Raw genomic sequence first — 26,649 nt, 5'->3', positions numbered from 1 at the left:
GTCTAACGGCTAACATACAAATGTACTCATCTCAAAGGATTCCCAAAAATAATAATACCATTCAGTACAGACCCAACAAGAACACAAAATTGGATTTATAAAACCATAAAATCCAACTTTGATCGCCTGTCAGAACCTGTGGCGCAGTGGATAAAGGCGTTGAGTCTCTATGGTTCCAGGTGAGCATTGTCTGAAGATAGCGGTTTCAATCCTACCCAAGCAGTCTAGATGAGTAGTTCGTCAAAACATGGCGAGACAATAACTATGGAAGGCTGTAATTACTTGGAATACAGTTACAAAACTTGGCATTCCTATCCCGTCGTGGTTAGCCACCCGAAGAAGGCCAGAGGATTAGTTCACCAAAACGTGGTGAAACAACAGCTATGAAGATGAGAATAACAGTCCACAAAAGAATGACTACACAAATTATGAAGCCTCATCTCAAAGGATTCAAAAAATAAATAAAAATTTTAAATATAAATGTAAGATTTATTTTTTTCCATCATATTTTCCCTTTTGGCAATGGGTTCAACCATTTGTTTGATTAAAAATTCGATAATATGCATAAACGCTTACTTTCTTAAGTGGTCTTATGATTTTGACCAGGACCGTGTGTGTGTGTGTGTATGTATGTGTGTATATATATATATATATATATATATATATATATATATATATATATATAAACGACTAAAATATGGAAACTACTGTAAAAAGAAATAATTGTTTTTTCTTTTTCAAAGAAATGAAGTGTTTTAAGAGCATTTTTTGCTTTTGCTAAGTCTTTAAGGGAATTATCTTTTTTTATTTCAAAATGTTTTCTCTTGATATTTGTTTTCACTAAATTTTCAGTGGTCCATTTTTTTTTTTTTTTTTTTTTTTTTTTTTAAGTCATACAGTGTGCTGTTATTAATTTTTTATTTAAAAAAATAAAAATAATAATTCTTGAATAAAATAAAATATGTATTATATACGCTTGAAGCTAAAACAACGCATTATCTCTATATAAATAAAATGAACTCATTTTTTCCCGTCTGATTTTGACATTAATAGGATTAAAAATCAAGATATTTCATGCAAATATAATATGCACAAACGGCAGAACAATATCTGAGGTGTGTTATAGGCTTATTATTTCTCAAATTCCTCGATAATCTTAGATTTCTATACTTTTTCTGCTGAGAAGTCACGGCCAAAATCGGTTAAGATCAATGGAAGTGGTAAAATATTTTCTCTCTAATAAATTCCTCCTCCCCCTGCCACCACTTAACACCGTTTGGGGATCGTTCACAAGGAACAGTTGAGAAGAGAACACCGGTTTGACTTCGTAGTTCTTTCATGTGAAGTTATTTAAAATCACTAAACTAAGCTGCAGTGCTCTGTGGCGTAGTGGTTAGCGTGCTGGACAATTCACATTATATTTTCACGTTCGCGCCGACCTACCATAGTGGTTTTTTTTTGGTTTTTTTCCTAAACAACTGGAATGGACTTTTCTTGGTGGCCGAACTGTTAACGTTGCAGATGTTTTTTTTTTTTTATTTTCCTACTTTTACTCATGACTCCGGGTTTGATCCTTCCTACTTACCTACCATAACATTTTTTAAAACTCCCCCCCCCCCCGTCCCGGAAACAAACACTCGGGCAACGCCGGGTACCCCCGCTAGTTACAAAATAAAGACATTTTTGTTTGAAATTTATATTGAAATTCATAAATATATTTCAAAGCAAAGCTTCATCTTCAGTGTGTCTTTCTTTTTCTTTTTCTTTTTTTTTTTTTTTTTTTTTTTTTGCCACGTTGTTGTTGGGGCAGAAAATCAGAAAGTAGAAGTCCATTTGTTGTTTTTACTGTAGTTTTTTTTTTAATCTCTGAACGGTGCGCATCATTCCAAGATTGCAAAAACTACCGTAAAAACAACAAACGGACTTCTAATTTCTAATTTTCTGTCCCAACAACATGACAAAAAAAAAGAGAGAAAGACTTACTGAAGATGAAGCTTTGCTTCGAAATATATTTATGAATTTCAATATAAATTTCAAACAAAATAAATATCTGTTTATTTTGTAATAATGCGTTGTTTTGACTTCAAACGTATCTAATACGTATTTTACTTTATTCAAACTCAACCAGCGTTTCTAAGAAACAAAAATCTTAACGTAATAATTCTTGTTGCAATGCAATGACTTTCATGATTTCATTGGAACTTGTCGTCTGCTTATTGGTTAATCGTGTTAGCATCTTCCAGCTGCTTACCATAACCTCCCGGAAAATACCAACACAAACTTTAATCAAATTCTGGATAAGTACTAAAAGTATAAAATAAAACAAAATCATACACAATATATGTCTGCTTAACGTTCCCAGGAAACATGAGCTGGAACAAATACATTGCTGCAGGGAAAGTGTGGGCTCTCTCTACCGTACTAGAAAGTTATACACCTAAAAGTATCCTGTCTGTACCTCTGTAAGGCCACCATTCACCCATGTATGGCGTATTGTTGACACATTTGGGCTGGTGGATCTGCTACTAGTCTCTCACTCCTGGACAGGGTTCAAAAGAGTCGCCAACCTGATAGGTCCTGAACTGTCATCTAAGCTTCAACCTCTGTCCCATCGACGAAATATTGCATCCCTCTGTCTGTTCTACAAGTATTTTAATGGTAGATGCTCCAACAAACTACAAACCCTTGTACCCCCTTGACACAAATACCCCCAACAAACCAGGCAAGCAGCAAAGTCCCACCCCTACACAGAGATCCCTAAATGTAAGAAAGCCTTCTACTCTAATAGTTTCTTCCCCAGAACTGCTAGACTTTGGAATTTGCTTCTGGGTTCCTGCTTTCCCAACTGTACTGACATGCAGAAGTTCAAGTGTAATGTGAATAGACATCTTGCTGCTCAACTCCTTTCATAGTATGCTTTCAACTGATATCCCTGATAGTAGCCCCTCCCCCTACATCAAGGTGGCACTGTGCTTTGTTTGGGGTGAAAATGTAATAAATATATTTTTTTTGTATTAGTAAAAGGTGACTGCATAGCTGACTCCGCATTATATATCTTAATTTGCTTACCTTTATAGTCTTAGTTGTGCTGAAACCATTATTAATGTTAGTTTTTTTTTTTTTTTTTTTTATAGTCTATTGCATAAAGAAAAAGATGTCAGTACTTGTATTAATGTTATTCCTTTTGACTCTTGAGGAATAATTTTTCCTTCTTTTCCTTTACAGCTGGAAAATTTGGGCATACCCCAAGAACAGGTGACATGGTCACGGGTTACCATGGTTTCCGACCAATGGATTGCAGTCCGCCATGACAATGGAGAAAAACATGCTACGGTAAGTGCAGGGATTTGCATGATTTTGTTATCAAACATCAAATGGATGAGCGGCATTTTGAGGGGTTTTTTTTTTTTTTTTTTTTTTGTTCACTCAAAACAAGGCATGTGGGTTACTGTGATAAGGACCAAATAGGAGGGGGTGGGGGAACTTGGGTAGCTATTTGGACAAAAAGATGTTTGTTCGCATTACATTAAAATTTCTAAATGTCAGTACGGTCAGGGTAGTAGGGAGAGAATTCCAAAAGCAAGCAATCCAAAGAAAGAACTTATTAGAGTAGAAAATTTGGTCTCTACAGTACTACTGTCGATATGCAATTTTATTTCAGGTTTCCTTCTGAATAAGTTGACCTACCAAGGCTTAATACATACATAGTAGAGACCATATTTGGATGGAAGGGTTTGAGTGACACCTTTTAAATATCAGAGGTGACCTTCAAGCAGAAATCAATGGGAAAATGTGACCTCTGGTCAGGAGTTATTTTCAGTTGACAAATTTAACAAATGGATGCAAAACCTGGCCATTCCACTTAAAAGCCTCAGTGAGGATGGAGGGATGGGGGTCATATACAGTGTAACTAGGTGTAAGGAGATAATCTATTTGCCTATTCTCTTTCTAAAAGTAACTTTGTGCAAGTTTGTTCCCTATGGACTCTGAAACGGCTTAGCCATTTTTATGAAATTTCAGACAAATGTACTTTATGTATGTGGCAGTGTTTTTAGATAGGTTTTATATCAGAATTGTTATAAAACCTATCTAAAAACACTGCCACATACATAAAATCAAATATCTGAAAGAAGGAACAGACGATTTTTGAACAGTTAACACCTTATACAGCCTAACATCACAAGTGCATTTAAGAAGTTTTATTATCAACACAAGCAGAAAAGCCTGGCATATAAAATCAACAGTAGGTTCTTTGATATGAGAGAGGTGCGTGCGAAATGAATGTTTCTGTTTAAAGCATAATTGACGCATGGTACTTGACTTGTTCATTTTAAACTTTAATTCAAGCTATTATATAAAAATTTGATAAATCAACAGTAGGTTCTCTACAGTGTAATGTACTCTCTCTCTCTCTCTCTCTCTCTCTCTCTCTCTCTCTCTCTCTCTCTCTCTCTCTCTCTCTCGTAGCAGTCTGTACGCTAGTCTTATCATCCTCAGTGAAATCAAAATGCTCTGATTTATGAATAGTTCAACTTATCTTCATTAATAATAGATTATTTTTACTATGAGTAGAAATATCATTTGACTTTATTATATTTTAGTGTTATCGATAGCAGCCCCTATAATTGTTGGATAATGAAAACTGTGTTTGGTTGGAAGGGTTTTAAGCGACACCTTAAAGGTTAGAGGTGACCTCGAAGTATAAGTTAATGAATTCATGACTTATGAGATTTTTTTTTTGTCCCTTTTTGACTGAAAACGTAAGCAAGTAGATGTGGAACATAGTCATTTCACCCAAGGAGTCCCAGCAAGGGTGGGAGCAGCTGTGTACAATGTGTAACAAGACAAATGATATCTGTTTTTGTCTCTCCCTTCTCTGACTCAAATGAATTCTACATTAAAGTTGTTTTTTTTTTTTATCTCTTCACAAAACTTAATCATGTTCCTATTTACAATGCCTCCCCACGGGACAGAGTTAGACACCAGGGTCGTTTTTTAACGTGGAGAAAAGGAACAAAAATAAAAAATTGTCTCAGTCGTGAAGGATTTCTCCTCCACTGACAGAGAACAAGAAATTCAAGTGGAGCATCTGAAGAACAGATACTACACTGTGATTTTGTCCGGAAGGCCAAGAAAATTAATCATGTTCTGCAAAAACAGAAACAACAATCGTGCTCTCCCCTCCTCTTTTCTTTCTCCATACTTCCACTGCTTTCCTGACTTGAAACATTTTACTTTGGAAAACCAACTTTTCAAGAAAGTGACAGAATTTTACTTTGGAAAACAAAAGGATGAAAAGAAAATATTGTTCTAAATAGATCACCTAAAAACTATTTTAAGATTAAATAGATTTAAAAAAAAAAAAAAAAAGATTTCTGGCTTTAAATGATCCTTTAGAGTTTGAGAGGCTGTGAAACACAACCAACCACCCCTCTCCTTCTATCTCTCTTCTTTCTCTCCCTTTTCTCTACTGTTGCTCTGATGTTTTATGTGATTTTCTTTTCAAATAAACATCTATCTTATAAACTAGCATCAGCATCTGAGTTTTATCTACAGAAAATCAGAAACCGGTCCTGGATATGACCTTAAACTATCACCTATGGTGAGGCCCCAGCTTGCGGACTTTGGGGAGTGTGGTAAGCCACCCTTTAATTGACATTGCTCCCAGGTCCACTTTGACCTGGAGTGGTAGTACCTGTTAGGGTCCCAACTATGGGTTAAATAGTAACTGACTTGAAAAAAAATATATATATATTCTATTAAAAAAATTGTTCTTCAAAATCACTGGATTCGGCATTAAATAACCTGAAAATGTTTGATATGCCATAAAACAAAACCAACCAACCAATAATCAGAAACCTGGGTTCACAATGACTATGCAAATGTATAATGATTTTTACACCAATTAGTAAGTGAACATATACCATTAACATACTATTTCACATGCCTAGCCGACTCTTGTTTCTCTGATAGCTGGAAAATTGCCTCCGTGGTACCAAATATTCAAGAATTCTGGCGAAAAAAAACTGACCCACTCAATTCTAAATTTCATTTCTTTTAATGTCAATTAATGCATCATTTGCAATCTAATATTAACCAGTATTTTCACTGCTACTTCTTCACTTAGCCCTGTCGGTGGGGCATTAGAATACGCCGACTGCCCCCCTGCAGAGGGTAAAAGTCCCTCAATGGGGGTCCTGGATATGACCTTAAACTATATCCAGTGGTGAGGCCCCAGCTTGTGGGCTTTGGGGAGTGTGGAGCCACCCTTTAACTGCCATTGCTCCCAGGTCCACTCTGACCCGGAGTGGTAGTACCTGTTAGGGTCCCAACTATGAATTAAATAGAAACCGACGTGAAAACAACAAATATATTCTATTAAAAAAATTTTTCTTCAAAATCTTTGGATTCGGCATTAAATAACCTGAAAAGGGTTGATATGCCGTAAAACAGAAACAACCAACCAACTTCTTGACTTGCTTGTAGGCATACTCCAGAGAGCTTCGCCACATGCTTGTAAACAAAATTCTTCTACTTATGGTCATGGGACAGCCTTTCAGCCGTCAGGAGCAACATGCCAATTTGATACAGTTAATAATTTAATAGCCAAATGCTACTGTATCAATATTCGTTCAAGTTATCTACATCGATAAACCTTTTAAACTGATATCAGTGTTGGAGCGTTTTCTCTACAGACAATTAAGAACCTGAGTCCGCAACGAAGACACTGGTGTATAATATAATATTACATTATTTTAAATCTGGTTTTTAGGAGTGGGGAGAGATAGATTCATGCATTTCCCAGGCATATTAATGAAAATGATGAAATAGTCCTAAGAGAACTTGTACTGAGCTCATAATTCAGCACTGCATAATTGTTGCTGCAACTTTCATTCAATACAATCAAAGCTGATTTGACCCTGATTCACCTTTCCTGCAGTGAAACCCATTTACCTCTTTTGTTCTATGAATCATAATGCCTACAGCACAAACGTAGAATGAATGATTCATTGTCAACTGCGTTCTTATAAGGTTTTTGTTTTTTCTTTTTTTTAATGTCAGTTAATGAATCATCTACAATGTAATATTAATCACTATTTTCATTACTGCTACGTCTTATGTGCATACTCAAGAGAGCTTCACCACATGCTTGAAAACAAAATCATGACGCTCATCACTGTCTTCGGACAGTCTTTCAGCTTCCATGCCAGTTTCAACTCATCTGATCGTCCTATCTCTTTGGTAGTGGTCCTCTTGATTTTTTTTTTTTTTTTTTTTTTATTAAATCTTTTTCGTATAATTTCTTTACATAACTGGAGGTTGGTAGCTGGAAAACATATTCAAACAATGTTGATCTTTTTTTTCTTTTTTTTTTTTGTCAGTTAATGAATCATAGGCAACCAAATTATCAACTATTTTCACTAATACTTATAGGCATACTCCAAAGAGCTTCACCACATGCTTGAAAACAAAATTCCACCACTTATCAAATCTTAGGACAGTCTTTTCAGCTGTGAAAAGCAACATACCAATTTGGTTCAGTTAATAATTTAATAACTAAACGATACAGTATAAAATTTGATTTGCAAAATGATATTTAAAAACAGAATAGTAATTTTAGGTTAAAAAAAAAAATGGCTTACTATAAATAAATAATCGAACATTATCAGGCAACACCAGATAGGTATTGTTAATAATTCTCACATAGATTTCTTTGTTTACTTCACACCCTAACCATGTCTGCTTTAAATAGTTTCTACTTCCTGTATGTTCCTTCAAGGAAAGTAACTCTCTCCTGATCTACATCAATGATCTCTCAAAACACATACTTAAATCATTCATTGACATCTATGCTGATGACACGACCATCTATGGCAACACATCAAGGGCCGTAAATGACAGTTCTCTCTGATTCTCTCTCCTCTGATCTTGAGCACATGGTACAATGGGGGGGGGCTGATTACTTTTAATGCATCTAAAACCAAGCTCCTATCTCCATCTGGCATCAATTGAAATGGGTGGCTCTTGTCTTGGGGAGGCTCCATGTTTTGACAAGCTTCTAGGATTGACCTTTACTTCTGATCTGAAATGGAACATGTACATCAAGTCTGTTGCCAAGGTCGCTGGAAAAATGGTGGGATCCTTCTACCGCTCCAGAAGATATCTCACTGCTGATGCAATTCTCTATCTATATAAAAGCCAAGTACATCCAAGGATGGAGTACTGCTGCCACATATGGGCAGGAGCTGCTAAAAACAGCCTACCCTGCCTTGACAGAGTACAAAATAGACTTTGTGGCTTAGTAGGGGATGCTCTTTTCTCTTCTCTGCAACCTCTCTCCCACAGAAGAGATGTTGCGAGCCTGTCTTTGTTTTATCGTTACTTCCATGACAAGTGCTCGTCTGAGCTCCAATCTCTGGTCCCCCTCGCCAATCTTAAATAAGACACTTAATCAAATCTTTAATACTAACGATTACTACGATACTATGCCATTGATTACTGTACACGCAATAACCCTTATCCCCGAGCGGCTTCCAGGCCTTAATAAGTGGTGTAAAAAAAAAAAAAAAAAAAAAAAAAAAACTCGTCATGCGATATTAATGGGTGCAGGTCGTTTATTATACTACAGCAACTACTTGCTTGCATGCACATTGTGGAGAGCTTTGTCACATACTTGTACATAAAATTCTGCAATGTATTACAGTCTTTATGCATTTAATTCATCGGTTAAAGATTAGTTCAGTTTACTGGATGACAAACCTACAAAAAGTATAGTCTTTTGAATTCAAATTTTGAAGACTTATTTTAGGAAATATTTAAATGCAGCCGATTTCTATGTGAAACCGGCGATCTTTTGTTTTAGTTTAATTTACCGCATTTTTTTTTTGTATTTCGGTCAACCTGCCATTAGAATTGAGCATCTGTTGACCTATATTAGTCTTGTAAAACAAGTTAACATTTAAATATATTTTTTAGATGCCTTCCTGTATAAGGTGATCCTATGATATCAACAAAAAATTCAATCTTTTCTAATCCAACCGTATTTGGTACAAACAAATTTCAGTCTATATCCGACTTGTCCACCAATTTTAAGTCACAAATATCCAACAGTTTTTACTTTATCAATATTCAATGGCAGCGACCAAATGTGTAACTGTTGAGCATCTAATATATAAAAAAAGTGTGTGTATATATATATATATATATATATATATATTATAAAATATACTTATGCCAAGTAAGCTACACAAAGACATCTGTGTTTTATTTAATTCTTCAGCTTTAATATCAAGTTAAGGTTTAAAATGTACAAATGCGTCTGAGATGATTATGCACTTGTGTGGATAGGATTTACCATGAAACTGCAGTAAACTGTCAAGATAATCCCATTTTAATTCTTATTGTAAAAAAACAAAAAAAAAACACAAAAGCTCTATCAAAAAGGATTACAAGCCCCTTTGTGCAATGTTGGCTCTGTTCCAACAATGAGATGTTGATGTTTCACGTCATTGAATTACATATATATGTGAAATAAAATCTGGCTTGGTGCATCGACCACAAGTTTCTCACTCTTAACAAGGTCCAAAAAAAAGAGTCCCCAATCTAACAGATCTCGCACTATCGGCCAAGCTCCAACCTCTGACTTATGCTACAATGTTGCATCCTTGCACCCGCTTTAAAAGGAATGTGGTCTGATGAACTCCTAGCACCTGTGCTCCCCTCAACGTAAATACTCCGACTAATCTGACAAGCAACAAAATCCCACCTCTTCACTGTTGAGGTCCCTGGATTCTGGAAAGACTTCTACTTTAATAGTTTCTTCCTTTGGATTGCTATATTTTAGAATTCACGCCATTTCCTGTTTCCCTGACTCTATTAACTTGCAGAAGTTTAAATGTAATGTGAACAGATATTTCGCTATTCAACTTCCTACATAGGGAACTTGTAGGTATGGTCCCTTATATTCAAATGGCAAAATGCCTTGTTTGGAATGAAAGAGTAAAAAAAAAAAAAAAAAGATGGTGTATAGTGGAAAAGGACATAGTGTCCACCATTAAATTCCAAGCAATGTCGGGTCTTCCTGCTGGTATTTTATGTATGTAGCAAGAATCAATAGACAGTCAAAAGAATATTCCTTAGAGCAAACTAGGAATATGATATGACAGGAGCTAGGGTAACTTTTATCCTCTTTGGTTGCTTCCAGAAAAGTCTCTCGTGTTGCTGTTTCAGTTCATTTCTTAGCATCAAAGAAATGTTTTCCCATTGGTTTCAGGATTGGTGAATGCAGGCGGCCATTTTTGTTTTTCTATTTCATTTTATTACTTGCTAGGTTTCGCAACTCTTCCCCCTTCTATGTAGTTGGTATTGCTAGATCAGGCTGTCTGTAGATACTGGCTTTCTGTCTTAAAATGCATTAAACATGGATGTTATTATTTGGGGGGGGGGTATATTTTTGTGTGTGTTTTTCATTTGTAAAACTAAATCATGTTCTGCAAAGTAAAAAAATAAAAAATAATTTTCCTCTGCAAACCAACCAAACCAAACCCCATGAATATCTATTCATGGGGTTTGGTTTGGTTGGTTTGCAGAGGAAAATTATTTTTTTTTTTTTTTTTTTTGAAGATATAAAGGATATGAAACATAAATGCTTTCTCCCAAATTACTAGATTCAGAATTAAATAATTCAATAAGAGTTGATATGATGTAAAACAAAAACAACCAAACCAAACATCATGAATAAATATTTGTTATATAAAGAAATTGAAATATAAAAACCTTTTTTTTCCCCAAAAATAACTGGATTCGGCATTAAATAATCTAAAAAAAAGTTGATATGATACAAAAACCAAATTTCTTCCATACAGCATCAATCAATCAATCAATCAATTTTATTAGAAAAAAAAAAATAGCAAAGTGCAAGAGTTAGGAATGGATGGGGTAAATTCAGAATTTTTGGCATTACTAACCAGCAGAGCATTACCATTATTGGCCAAGGGAAGAGTCTATTAATTATGTGCATGGAGTTTACTGATGTATGGAAGTGAATGATTGAGAATATGATTTGCATGAAGAGAAATGATATAAGAATAATACAAAAGGTAAACTCGTGCAAGCCATGGAAACCCATCTCCAATGGGCTAAGATTATAAATGTCAAACTGAATAGATGTGAGATGTTTGCCTCATGACTGAAAAGACCTATTGAGAAAAGGGGCTAATAAGCAGTTCAGAAATTTAAAAGTAATGTGAACAAACATCTTGTTGTTCATCTCCCCACAGTCCCCTGTTAAACATGACCCCAAATAGTAGTCCCTTATGTTTGATGTGGCACTGTACCTTGTTTGGAGTGTAAAAAAGTTAAAAAGAAAAAAAAAAGAGAGAGCGGTAAGAATTATGCCAACATTCAAAGGAAAAATAAATATATATTAAATATCCCTGGGTCGATGCTTTTTATCCAGATCTGCACTAAAATATGATAGGTTCTTTCCAGGATTCATCTTTTTCTCAGATTTTGTGAAAATCGTTTTATAATGCTTTAGTTGATGACCTCATTTATTGATTTGTCCATATTTCTATCAATTGACATCAACTCTCTTTGATTGATTTTTGTTTGATGCCATTTATGGCATTTCCTACCGAACCACAAAGAGGATTCCCGCTGCCATGGTTACCAAAACGTGATTCCTACAGAGTTTAAATAGCCAACGCTAGGCAGTGTGCAACAGACTGGTTAGCTGCAACCAAGAATATCTGCAAAAGAAATTCATAGAATAATAAATTAACGCATAGTGGAACCCTTGTCATTGTTAACATATTTGAGTGTAATCAATTTTGTGGAGTTATCTCCCTTATTAGAAGCTCTATTAAAATGATCGAAATTGGCCCAAATCGATTATATAAATCTCACCTGTCTGTTTAAATGTATGTATTTATGTGTGTATGTCTCGCAAAAACTTTCGACAGAGGCAACGGACCCTGACAAGATCGGTATCATTTTGAAGCTAGACGTCTCGGACGACAAATATCAAAATATTTCCAAAAAAATTCATTCCTTCACCCTAAACTCGGCCGTTTTGTACAAGGAGGTGTCGACTTTTTTGCTGACATTTTAGCAAGTCATCATCACTGTTGGATTGACTTTGGTTAATTTCAACGCTTTTGACTTCCGTTCGCGTCAAGGAGACATCAGCTAAGACATCAGATTTTCTTTCACTTTTTTTTTCCACCTTCGCAGCACGGGTCCGAGCCAACCTGCCTATCTACTACTACATTTTTATTTTGCTCAACACACACACCTCCAAACACCCAGGCAATGCTGGGCACCCAGGCTAGTCTATAAATATAAAAGCAAAAATGTATGTATGTATGTATGTGTGTTCGCTTTTTCTATGTGTCTACAAAAGGCTTCTTTCAGAGAGTGGTCGGTCGGTCGGTTCACAACTTTTAAAAACTTTTTATATCACATATAAATCGTAATATCTCACGGTTAACATTGAAGCTCGCCTGTCTATTTAATTTGCTCGATTTCGGGAAGATAAATATTCAATATTTGTCGCTCGCTGCATGTGGGTTAGTCTTTTTCCTATAACATCTTGGGGGTGGGAAAAAAAAAGCGTTTAGCAGTAAATGAATACTATCCCGCAGTCAAACTTGACCTCATTAACTCATTAAAACGGGCACCTGCTAAATCCAAGTAATTAAATAAATTCAAACGTGTTTCAGTAAGCATCTCGCGGTGTGGCAATGGTTAACATCGCACTTTTTTTTTTCACACTTTAATTTACAACTTTGCCTCAAGGGTTCGGGTTCGAGCCTCATACTTACTTTTTTTTTTTTAACCCCCCCCCCAAACACCCAGGCAACGCCGGGTACCCCTCGCTAGTCTTATATAAATAGAAATTTTCTCCATCAATCTGTCAATCTAAATATTTTTTAAACATAAGTTTTGTTTTGTTTTGTTTTTTTACGTGGAAGACTTATAACGGCCCAAAGGTCACGTGAAAAAGAATTAATACATGAACCCTGTCAAGGCAAAAAAGGGTCTTCTGTACTCCCTTTTGGAGCATATTTGGCTCTTGTATGGGTGTAACGTTTTAACATGTAGACCCTGTCGCAAGGGACATAAGAAAGGAAGAGGAAAGAAATTCAACTCATTGTTTCAGGTTTCAAGAAAAGAGCTTTATTCCTTCTTCTACGGCCATGCGTGACTTTTCGTCTCAACTGTGATGTCACCCATGTCTCTCAAACGTGATCCCTGAATACTTTTCGAATCTTGCTCTAATCTCTCTGAACACGTGTTCCGTCTTTTTCTAATATAATTCCCAGTCTGCGCATACGTTTTTCTTTTTTTATAATCTTTTTCTTTTCTTCTTTACCATGATGTCATCTCGCACCCAGCTCAGTTATTTGCTTACAGCTGTCATATGTGCATCCACGCTGTGTAACATGTGTAAAGGACTGCATTTGGATCAGAGCGTTGGTGGTGTAAAGATAGAAGCTTGGTTTTGGATACATTAAAATTAACCAACCCCCTTTAACCCTCATTGAACCACATGCTCAAAGTTAGAGAAGAGAGACTCTGAGATATTGTGGTCATTGCTGGCCTTTGAAATGTTGCCATGGATGGAAGTGTCATCTGCATAAATGTCGACGAATGATCTTAGAATTCAAATATTGAATACATTGCAGAATTTGTCTCATTTCGAAACATCACAAATTTTTGCAACTTTTTAGAAATGGAAATATTGCATAAATAGTAAATAATAAATTCCCAACAAATAAAGTGGTTACCATGATCAGAAATTGAAATCTTGAGATTTTCATTCTGAGATTCTACCAACTGAGCTTTCTTTATAAATAGAGCTTAAAACATTACCTTAACAAAATAATTATAGGTTTGAACATATAGATTTATGATTTACGTTCTGTTCCAAAAGATGAATTCTTTAATAAAAAAAATTAAAAAAATGTAAATAAAAATAAATGAGTAGACATTAACAATCGCGTCGGAAAGTATTTTAATAGTTAAAAACAACTTATTTTGCTCTAAGTATGGTTTGGCGTTAAAAAGCAATTTAATATTTAATATATACTCGAATTTATAGGGCCTATAAATCTAATTTTGATAAATTTGTACAATTTTGTGTTCTTAAAAATATAGTGACTGATCATAGTCAAGGGTAACCTGAAGGCTCCCTTTTCATTAATTCCTACACCAAAATATAGAAGAGAGTGCCACTCCTTCCTCAGGATTACTCCACTTATCCTTGATCCTCACCTTATAATACTGACTGTTTAAGCAAAGGGGCATCATGTACCATCATTTTAGTTCTCTGTATGACTCGTCTAAGTGTTACACTATGTTCGACCGAGTGCTGGAGAGGTAGGAAAATAACAAAGGATAAATGAGAAAAGAAAAAGAAGTAGGTTTAGAGAGTAATAAGAGGACTTGTCAGTAAACAATGGATAGGAATTTGGTCTTTTAATGCAGACAATGAAAATGAGGGTAGTTTTAATTAAGGTGTGCCAAATGATGATGAAATAAGGATTGAACAGAGAAACAACACTTGACAAGGGTGGGAGGGTCGGGGAGTCAGTCAGACACTTAGTCAGTCATGGATTCCCAGGGGCACAACAGTAGATATAAATGTGTACTTCAGTGAGTAGAAGGCAGTTTCACACCCTCCCAGATTCCAACTGATATCTATGTGAAGTATTAACGTCTGAGTTTTTCTTGTGTTTTGTTTTGTTTTTTCTACTTGTTGACCTGTGTGCAACCTCATCGACAGTCTCCAGTGAGAAAATGATGATGCAGCCATTAGAAAAGATGAACGAAAAATCCACTACACACGACATCTGGGGTTGGTGGATTGTCAGTGGGGCCACGTGGGGTTACATAAGGATTGAACCCTAGTCTCTTGGCCCATTAGTGAGCATCCTAACCAATTATGTCAAGTAGACTGGAAATTTAAACGGTAATTTAAATCTCATTAAACTCGGACAAAAACGTTTTCGTTAAGGGGTCCCAAGTTCCTTAAACATTTTTATAAGAAAAAATACATAAACCTATTTAATAAAATTATCCCTATTTAATTGGCTCCCCACGAGGGCAAAGTTATGTAAAATTGTCCGAGAACCAACACATATGCTCAATCACAAAAGAGACCAAGAATAGAAAAGAACTTCAATTCGTATATTTTCGTTGTACAACATTTACCTCCTCATTCTTTCATTACCACTGTCAAGTCCCTCATGTGATTGTCTTCTCGGGCATCATTCACACCTCTAACATAATCTCGAATGTTATTTCCATCTCTAACGTGATCTTTTTAAAGTCTTTATTTTTCTCTACTGGTGACATTATTTTGCATGCATTTGTATCTGCACATCTGTGCTATGTTACAGTTAGGCAGATAGTCTTTTTTTTTTTTTTTTTATGTGAGGGATAGCCAGCTCATCAGAAAGGCACTCGAAATAAGACAAAGAAAAATTGCCTCAGTTGAAAAGGATTTCTCATCCTCTGACTGATACTGCATTTTTATTCATGCCAGAAATTCTTTCTTTTTGCGGGGTCTGGATTTTCTCCATATTAAAACCCGACCTGAAGTCTATCCTAATGGGCAAGTAAATACATACTTTTATATGCGTGCAGAGAATTGAATCAGTAGTTTTGAAGGATTCAACCATTTGTCCAGTGTTCCATTTTAAATCAGGAGTGAAAATCAGTCCCATCTTGTGGTTTCAAAATATAATTTGGATATGAGAGGAGTGGCTGTTGATAAGGACAAATTATGGAGAAGAATGAGTCCAGTATTTTGCAGTGAAAAGAACATGGTGAAGTTACAAAGTCATGCAAATAATGTGAATGTTGTAGGAGTGCTGTCAATTTTTTTTTTTTTTTTTTTTTTTTTTTTCTATTTAGATTACAGATCTTTAAAACAAAATCTTCCTCGAAATATTTTTAACCATTCATCCAATCATTGCAATTTCCTTTGATACAATAAATAAAAATATAATTATGTTAGGGTGTTAAGGTTAGAACCACTCCTAATCATCGTCATCATAATAATATTCAGTTTAATGTCAGTTTTATATGCTGGCATGCATTGGATGGCTTTAAGAAATCGACTTCCAAAGTAACCTATGTCTGGCCAAGTCTTTATTTATCCCTCTTTCCCTCAGATCCATTTTTATCACTTCCATGTTTTCCTTGATCTTTCCTAACCCGACTGGACCTGCTACCTCAACTGTTCTACATCTATTAATCCAAGAACTCTCATCCATTCTTTCAATGTGGCCATACCATCAAAGTCTAACCTTCTCCATCTCTCCAAAGAGTTCAGATTTAATCTTCCTCTGAGGTCATCAGATCTAAGCCTATCTCTAAACTCACTGTACATATTTATCGTATAATTCTCACATTGTTTCTCTCCATACAACGCATTTTCTTGACCCTCACTGGTCATGTTTCGCTTCCATGCATCATCAGATGTGACTATGTGAGGAGATGAGTGAGGTGTTTGTTCACATTATATTTAAACTTTTGCATGTTAGTACAATATCTTCATGCAATGCATATCCTCAACTCTCACTGGCCATGTTTCACTTCTATGCACATCACATTGCATACACATGCCTAATGGACTCTTCCCTTGTTAGTCAACAGCGATAATGCTCTGCTGGTTAGTAATGACAGAGGTTCCCTGAACATACTATATCCAATTATTACTTTTGCAATCACACTAGCACCTGCTCCACCCTATGCTCCAATGGTATCACTTAGGAAACAAAACTTCCTGGCAACGTCAATAGCTTTGCTATCCAGATATAGTTTCTTCATTTCCGAGTTCTATGACCAAGTTTAAACGATTGTAAATATATGTACACATTTTAAGAGGGTTATTCCAAAAGTAAAGCTTATCTTTTTAAACTCGAAAAGTTTAAGAGCTATGAAGACGGGAGTGATGCCATTAAAACGAGCAACCTTTTGTGTTCCAGAATTTATTTTTCTACATAGTCACCACCGTTCTCAATGCACTTTTGCCAGGAATTTAATGACGCATCTCTGCTTCTGATGCATGTCCATGATGGGTTGTTTTCTTAGAGTCTCACATTGGCAATATCTGAGATGAAATTTTCAGTTCATGAATACATAAGTTCATCATAACAATGCAATTTGCAAATCCCTCTGGTCCCTTCAGGCAGAATAAAAAAAAAAAGGGAGGAGATATTACTTTTGGAATGCTGCTTGTATTATAGAGCATGCTGTGTAGAGAATAAAAGATATAATTGATTGATAATATGGTCTTCAATATATATTGATTCTTTCTACTTTTGACCATGAATAACGATATAAACAAGCAAAGCATGCATGGTCCCCGTGAATGCACAGTAAACGAGACATAAAAACAATGACTAAGTTCAGCATTCCCCCCCCCCAAAGTCCCCAGGAGACGTCAAATCCTGGTGAAAATGAACAAACAGTGCAGTTTTAGGCCAAACATATGTAAATTTGAGTTCTGCGCTATGCAAAAAGAGAAATGACCAAGTTCATCATTTGCCCCCACCCCCATTTAGCCCCAAAAGTCCCCAAGGCCTTAACATATTTAAATTTGAGTTCAGCACCATGCAAAACTGCTAAATAGACATACACAAAATTTTGGACAAATATAGTAAAATAGTCCTAAAAATTGGAATGTTTTTATTAGCCCTAAAAGAGCTCCTGAGGCACATCCAAGAGTTATCGTGAAGTATAGACAAGCAAATTATATAGAAATCAGTTAGTTACAACTTTTCAGAAAGTTTTATAAAAATCCAAGGCATCAGTTTTTTTTAATAAGCACAAAAGTGTCAATTTTAGCTATATGGGGGCAACCGGAGTTTTCCCAGAAAATCCGTTCTGTTACTTTTTTACTGATATCATGTTTAATGGTTGTGCAAAATTTCAAAAAATTTCAAGGCATAGTTATTGAGAAAAGTGCGGACGGATGAATGGACGAGGGTGAATTTACAGGTCCACCCCTCCTTTTGTCGGGAGAAAAAACATCATGGTTATTTTAAATAAGTTTCTTTTTGACTTCCGTTTTTTGTTTAGCAGAAGTTTTGCCAAGTCATGCAGGGTGTACATTGAGGAAAAGCCCGTTCTGGTTTATACTTACGTAATCCTAGTCTAATTTTAAAACTCTGTATAAAAAATGAGTCTTTAATTTGAAATGCTACTTTTTCCGAATATTTTTATTTATAAAAAACAATGTTGTCAAACGTTTTTTACTCTTGAAAATGAAAAAAATGTTTTTCAGAATGGTTTTATATAATAAAGATATATTTTAAAGTTTACGTAAAAATAGTCTTTACTGTGAAGTATGTTTTTTTTAAATATCTTGTAATAAAAATTTTTTTTTTTTAGTTTTTACATTGAAATGTTTATTTTTCATGTAAACTTAAAGAAAAAAAGTCTTTGAAACTCACAAAAAAATATCTAGAATTAATAAATATACTTAAATATTAAAATAAAATTCAAAGTAAATATTGAAAATATATTTTCACAACATTGAAAAGCACACACATTTTTACTAAATTCTTTTCTATTTTAACATCATGGCACAGAAAAAGGAAAGTGTATATATATATATATATATATATATATATATATATATATATATATATATATATGTGTGTGTGTAGCAAAATGTAGTAGGAAAATATCAGGAACAAAGATAGGAAATAGTCAGTTTCGCCCTGCACCACCCAACTCTAGAAGAGAGGGATTTCTTGGCTATAATGACCGTAGAGAAAGAACAACAGAAAAAAAAAGGCAGAAGAAAACTCGCTTCTCGCAGATTCGTGGTTCGTCACAAAAACAATCCAACCGCCAAAGCCACCTACACAATCTGCAGAACACTGCCTGACTGCCTCCCAGCGTCCTGCCTTTATAGCAGCTGGAAACTATATATTTTTGCATAATCGTGCGAGGTCACACGCGATTCTGCAAGAATTGCATGGGGTCAACGCCAATAAAAACCCATGAATGCCATCTTGAAACTCTCTTCCGCTCGGCCCGCAACACAACAGACGTATCCGAGGTAAGCTTTTTATTTCCCCCCATTTTGGTTATTGCCAATTCCGCTACAATATATATATGACAAAAAGTCTATATTCCAAATTTCAAGATGTTTTTCATCTTGCCGTTTATTTCTTTCAGCCTGTTAAAATGTTCTTGACAGCACCTGTTTCACAACGCAGAATTATTCATGTAATTATGTCAATTTTTAAATCTATTTTGCCCTGATTCATCAGAAGAATAGGAACTCATCAATTTTAAAAGAAAATGAAAGAACATGGGCATGATTACAAAAACCGAAAATCGGATGAGAAGTTGCAATTGTTTTCTTTTTAGTTATGCCATCATCAAGCTTGATAAATTAAAGGATTGATATAAATAAAAGTTGAAATATAATTGAATAGGCATATTTTTCCCATATTATACACGATGTCCCAATAAAATGTATACACTCTTTAAATTATCTCAACTTGCTACATGAATATGCTATGCCATGTTCCCAAGAGATGTTTAAAAATAAACAATGGCACTTCCAGCAGGAGGGGGCACTTCCCCACTATAATCATGAAATAAGACCATATCTTGATAGTCATCTACGAAACAGATAGTTAGGACGAAGAGGAAGTATTGAGTACTGTCCATGTTCACAATATTTGACCCCCTCCCATGGATTTTTCTCTTTTTTGGAGGCGGATGGGGGGGGGCATGTTAAACACAAGGTTCACACTACAAAACGAGCTACAATGAACGAGTTGAAAGCAACCATTAAAAGAAGATGAGTCAACATACCAATTGGACTGATTAGGAATGTTTTCGATTCAATCAGTGAGTGTTGTTAGTTGTTCATGGACCACAATGGCCAACAATTTGAACACTTTTGATAATTAGCTGGTTTCTATATTTGTCCACAGTATTTTGATGTAGGAAACTTTTCTTTCTTATAACACATGTTGCTTTTATGGTCATTTAAAGAGTGTATGCATTTTATTGGGGCACCCTGTGTATATATGTGTGTGTGTGTATGTATATATATACAAGTGTAAGCCATGCTTAGTTTCAGAACAGTTTCCAATGGTTTGTTGTTCTACACAAGTCCTTGGAGGTGACTGGTTTGCAGTAGACAGAACAGTTTCCGATGGTTCGTTGTTCTATACAAGTCCTGGGAGGTGACTGATTTGCAGTAGACAGAACAGTTTCCGATGGTTCGTTGTTCTATACAAGTCCTGGGAGGTGACTTGTTTGCAGTAGACAGAACAGTTTCCGATGGTTCGTTGTTCTATACAAGTCCTGGGAGGTGACTGGTTTGCAGTAGACAGAACAGTTTCCGATGGTTCGTTGTTCTATACAAGTCCTTGGAGGTGACTGGTTTTCAGTGGACAGTTCTCGAGTTGGAATCCACAAAGCAAAAGATTCTTCTCATGTTGACACGAAGAAGAAAAACACTTATGCGAAATTGCTACAGAAAGGTTTAATATTTATGGAGCAATTCTGGTTTCTGATTGGTTGGTAGCAGGACGTGAATTAATTCGATTTTTCAGTTCCTAGCAGCATCGTTTATAAATAGAATCTCCCGACTGTGCGAGATCATACCCCATTATAGTAAAAAATATTCTAACAATATATATATCCTGAGGAAGACGTATCATGTCGAAATATTGATTTTAAACAAATGTTTATTTATTTTATATATCTTTGCATTGTATAAACATACGACATGCGTATTTCATTTTAAAATTTAAACAACGCTTATATCACAGAGGACACAATCTTAACTATTTTAGTTCACGTGCGCCATGAATTTTCCCAAACATTTAAAAAAAATATATCACTGATTCTTTTCGTTTTTACATCCTAGTATGGAAAAAGAAAAATATATCTCCTGAGGAGGATGTATCGCATCAAAATATTGATATTAAATAAATGAATGTTTATTTTAAAAAAATCTTTGCGTTGTATTTGGCTTATAAATGTATAACATGCGCATTTAAGTTTAATATTTTAACATATTTTCTTAAAAATAAAACCATTCCGAAAAATTAATCATTTCAAAGTAAAAACTAGTTTGTTTTTTTTATGTAGAATTTTAAAATTGAACTGGAACTGTTTTTTTATTTTATTTTTTACATAGGGATCACCACTTATCAAGGCCCAAAGGCCACTCGGGGATAAGGATTAACAAAGTATGGTTATCATCGGGATAGCAGCTTATTAATAGTTAGTGTTGGAAATGAAGTAGAAATTGATTATTAAGTGGCGGGGGGGGGGGGGCTCAAAAAGAATTTGTTTACGTTGGACTTGAAGACGTCCAGTCAGCAGGAAAGCTGGCCAGTTTTAATATAATAGATTGCATAGGGAAATACGCATTAACAGCCCTACTTCGATCAACAATGCACCCACAACGCACTGCTCAATGTCCTCAACCATCACAAAACTTATCTATTATAGAAAATGAACTCTTTGTATATATATGTGGGTCTGCAAGCTCGTTTCCTATGGATTCCAAAACAGCTGAGTCAAATTTTATAAAATTTCACACGAAGGTACTTTATGTGCCTAGCAGTGTTCTTACATAGGTTTTGTGTCGGAATGTCTTCGATCAGTACTGATAATCAAAATAATCTGATGAAAGCAGGTGCAGACGATTTTGATCAAAGTTAACACCTTACACAGCCTAGCATCACAAGTGCATTTGGTGAATTTTATCACACGAGCTGAAAGGCCCAACATAAAATCAACAGTAGGTTCTTTGATATGACAGAGGTGCATTCAAAATAAATGTTTGTTTAGAATACACTTGAACCATGATACTTTCATTTTAAACTTAAATTCAAGCCATTATCACTGCACAAGCAGTAATGTCAGGTATATAAAATCAACAGTATTTCTTTGATATCACAAAAGCGTGTTTGAAATAATTATTTCTGTTTAAAGCACTATTGAACCATGATACTTGATTTTTGCATTTTAAACTAAGCCACTATATATATAAAAATAATTTTATAAAACCAACAGTAGGTTCTCTACAGTGCAATGTAGACTACAATGTATTGTGAACTTAATTACTGCAAGAGCTTCTTTCAAATGTATCGCGACGAGTCCCCTATTAGAGCATGTAATCCATCGATTTGATTGAAAAATAGGCTATTTCATCGATTTTGATGACAAAAATATGAGTGAAACATTCCTTCATCATGATGTTAAGTATCAATCAGACGAGACTCTTCCTTGTTATGCACCAGGAAAACTTCCGCTAAACAGAAAGTGGAAGTCAAAAAGAAACTGTTTTATTTAAATAACAAACATTATTAGTTTTAAACCTATAGTTACTGTGCATTATAATTGAATATAAAAAAAATGCATTTTAAGTAAAAACCTTTACATACTGACGTGTGATGTCAAAATTAATAAAAAAAATTCCAAATGATTTAAAAAAATGTAGATCTGAAAGAACTATATATATATATATATATATATATATAGTTTACAAAATAATATCGCTGTTATATGTTCTCAATTCGCCATTTTCTAATTTTAAATCCTAGAATTTTACTGAAACCAAGAGATAATTCTGTTTGTCATAGGAAATTAGCAGCAACAGAAGAAACCGCTGAACCTGCATTATTCAATAAATTATATATTTTCTTGTGATTATTTTTCTACTCAATCATTTTTTATAATTTTTTTTACCAATTTCAACACATGTAATTATGTAATATTGTTTTTACTCAAAATGGATTTTTTTTTTAATCTAATTATAATGCAAAAGTACAATAACTACCATGGAAACCAACTCTGAAATCGCATTCTTCATTTATTTTTAACTTTATCCATTGTTTAATATTGAACTTTAAACTTTTTACACCCAATATGGAGTACTTGACATCTTTTCTTTTTTTTTCTGCAGGTAACAGTGTTGAACCCAAGAGAAGGTACGAAGCTCTTTGCAGGAACAACTTCTGCTGATTCTCTTTTAATGAATCCATCCCATCCCATCATCGCGCTAAAAGGTAAATACATTTACATAAAACTAGACTTTTTAGCCTGCTACAAAACAGACAAAATAGCTAGTCAAAATCGAATATCGATTTTGTCATATGCAATGCTATTTAGGTTTAACATGGAAAATCTGACAAATTTAGATTTGCATAGTTCTTACCTAGGATGTAACCTACATAAGAAACATCAGCCTATACAATGCACATGTAATTGACAACATTCTGTTGACTTAGGAGTGCTTTATGCCAAATTGATAGTTGAATATGGTTAAATTTGTGCTCATTTTTGCATTAAATACTAATATCTATTAATCCTAAACTGTGCATCGAACAGATACCGTAATACTTAGTCAGTTGTTAGTCATAACAAAAGTCCATACAAAATTTTAGGCAGATCGACCCAGAGAAAAGATAGAAAAGACAGACGAAGAGAAATATATATATATATATATATATATATGATAAATTAATGACAAAGTCTATATTCCAAAGTTCATGATGTTGACCATCTTACAATTTATTCCTTTAATTCAGTTCACAAAATCAGTCACTTAATTATTATATCAATCAGTGAATCTATTATGCTCTTAACTCATCAGAAGAATATAGACTTTTGTCATTCATTCATTATATTGCTCTGTAATTACATTGAGATTATTAAATAAGGATTGGTATATATTATAAGGAAATATAAATAAAATGAACTCATTTTTTCCCGTGGGATTTTGACCTTAATAGGATTAAAAATCAAGCTATTTCATGCAAATACATTATGCACAAACGGCAGAACAATATCTGAGGTTTGTTATAGGCTTATTAGTTCTCAAATTCCTCGATAATCTTAGATTTCTATACTTTTTCTGCTGAGAAGTCACGGCCAAAATCGGTTAAGATCAATGGAAGTGGTAAAATATTTTCTCTCTTAAAAATTCCTCCTCCCCCTGCCACCACTTAACACCGTTTGGAGATCGTTCACAAGGAACAGTTGAGAAGAGAACACCGGTTTGGCTTCGTAGTTCTATCATGTTAAGTTATTTAAAATCACTAAACTAAGCTGCAGTGCTCTGTGGCGTAGTGGTTAGGTTGCTGGACAATTCACATTATATTTTCACGTTCGCGCCGACCTACCATAGTGGGTTTTTTTTTTTTTTTTTCCTAAACAACTGGAATGGACTTTTCTTGGTGGCCGAACTGTTAACGTTGCAGATGGTTTTTTTTTTTTTTTTCACACTTTATTTTCCTACTTTTACTCATGACTCCGGGTTTGATCCTTCCTACTTACCTACCATAACATTTTTTAAAACTCCCCCCCCCCGTCCCGGAAACAAACACTCGGGCAACGCCGGGTATCCCCGCTAGTAAGGAAATAAAGTATATTTCCACAGAAATATATAAGTGTTTGATAAAATAATCTCCTTCCGCTTTCAAATAGTTTGTATGCCACATCAAAGTAGCACATGCCGTATGTATATATTTTATGGGAGCATTATGTCAGAATTTTCAAGAATAGCTCGCACTACTGTACAATTAATAGATTTTATACCCCCCCGTCTCTAACTTAGTAATAAGTATGCTTAAACAAGGTGGTGATAAATAAAATAGTTAAATAAAGCATTGGTTCGTTATCCTGATGCTTTTAAATCATATAAAACCAATCAAAAGTATGTTAATAGAGAGAAATGCACGCCTGTGGAACTGTCTTCCGTTTTCCTGCTTTCCAGCTGACTACAATCTGATTGTCTTCAAGTCCAATGTAAACAAGTTCTTGATGAGCCGTTCCACTTAAGTTTACAAATTTACCGAATTTCCATTACTAACAATTACTATATTGTTAAATTGACTACTGCACACTCTTAACCTTTGTCCTCGAGTGGTCTTTGGGCCTTGATAAGTGGTGATTCCTATGTAAAAAAAAAAAATTAAAAAAAAAATCCAAAACTACATAAGTTATGTACAATAAAAAAAGCAAAAAAAAACAATCTTATGTATATATTTATAATATTTTAACTTTTTATATAGTTTTTAAATAGACTAATAAATATAAAGAGATCATTAGCAAATAATAATTTAAATATATAAAAAGAATATTAATAATAAAGAAGAGGGCGATAAATATATAATGGTGGATTATATAAATGCAGCAGATATGAAAATAAAAAAACAATTGTTTCTTTTTTTGGAGACAAGGACAAATGATGCAGGTAAGCAAACATTTTTTTGCGAACATGAATAGGTTAGCCTAATTAATCTGGGGCAAAATAATGGATTCATTATTTGGAACATTTTTTGTTCTGTTATTTAGGGGAGGTGGTGTTTGATCAATACTGCTTGGTAGCTATGATTTAATATACTGTTTTGTTTTTAAATTTCCGAAACAGTGTTTCATGGTAAACAACTGATGATCCCTGAAAAAGTAGGACTGTTGTTAGTTCGAGAAAGCAAGTTTGTTCAGCAATTGCAGGAGATTAAATGACTTGCTGACAAAATAATTTTCCAATGAAGGACTAAAAATTAAATTTTTATAAAAAAAAAATTTTATATCGTTTTTGAGGTTAAAAAGCTTCTATATGTACTGGACTTTTTAGCCCATTAAAAATGGGAAAAAGTTATAGCCCATTGACTTAGAATGAATGCTTTATGCCAAATTTCTAGAGTAAATGTTACATTGTGGTTCGTAATCTCTATCCCTATTAATCCCTAACTATGCATTCAACAGATACTACAGTACTTAGTTCACTGTATTGTACTTACCCCTCCAATGATGTTCCATGGATGACGTCACCAAATTCATCCATTCTGCATCCCGGTTGGACACTTGGTATTCTGTCGTTTATCTGAAAGCTCTGGATGTCAAAAGGTCCTGGCTCAACTCCTCATCAGTCTCCCCATGTTGTGAAAGATCAATAGGCCAAATCGTCCGGCACTGGTCACTAAAGTTTGTATCACTGGGGAGCAAAGGTCATTTTAAACCAAAGAAGAAAATATCTGTGCCAAAACCAAAACCTAGATTCCATGAACAAAGTTTCTTTCTTAGAAGTGCACGCCTGTGGAACTCTGTTCCGTTTGCCTGTTTCCCACCTGACTACAACCTGAATGTCTTCAAGTCCAACATAAGTAAATTCCTGATGAACCGCCCCCGTAAGTAAGACACTTTATCAAATCTCAACACTAACGTACTGTACACGCAATAACCCTTATCCCCGAGTGGCTTCCAGGCCTTGATAAGTGGTGACCACCTTGTAAAAAAAAATTTTTTTAAATAACACGTCAATGACTGTTTTGTTTTTGTTTGTTTTTTTGTATAAAACAAAATAATTATTCATTGAAAGATTACACAACTCTGACCATTCACAGATCTCTGACTTAAGATCCTAATGTTCTGGATGGCACTATTGTCAAAGTCTTATTGATTTTCAGCTTTAGCGATCTCAACCCTCAATCTCGGCATGAATTTGGTGCGTGAGCAGAAATGTTATTGAGGCTCACTAGACTTCATTTTATATTGAGGACCAGAAGAGGATGGCCTCACCTCTCTTCCAATAAAATGTAATTTATAATTCTCAATAATACATTAGCGTTTCAAGTTACCAATGAT

The 26,649-nt window shown here is 34.7% G+C and overlaps 1 protein-coding gene across 3 annotated transcripts in view; it reads left to right on the top strand.

Moving 5' to 3' along the window:
• LOC145255800 (clathrin heavy chain 1-like) overlaps positions 1-26,649 on the top strand; it is a 172,453-nt gene that overhangs the window by 105,269 nt on the left and 40,535 nt on the right. For all 3 annotated transcript variants that reach the window (XM_080114485.1, XM_080114484.1, XM_080114486.1), the window contains 2 exons: positions 3,226-3,333; positions 22,964-23,066. In XM_080114485.1, the coding sequence (XP_079970611.1) occupies positions 3,226-3,333; positions 22,964-23,066 (211 nt within the window). The remainder of the gene's footprint in view (positions 1-3,225; positions 3,334-22,963; positions 23,067-26,649) is intronic.

This window comes from Euprymna scolopes, chromosome 31, assembly GCF_053919585.1.
Source record: "Euprymna scolopes isolate OS-2025 chromosome 31, ASM5391958v1, whole genome shotgun sequence".
Classification (NCBI taxonomy): Eukaryota; Metazoa; Mollusca; class Cephalopoda; order Sepiida; family Sepiolidae; genus Euprymna; species Euprymna scolopes.
Note: the sequence above shows the minus strand (reverse complement) of the source record. Positions and strands in the feature narration are given on the sequence as shown.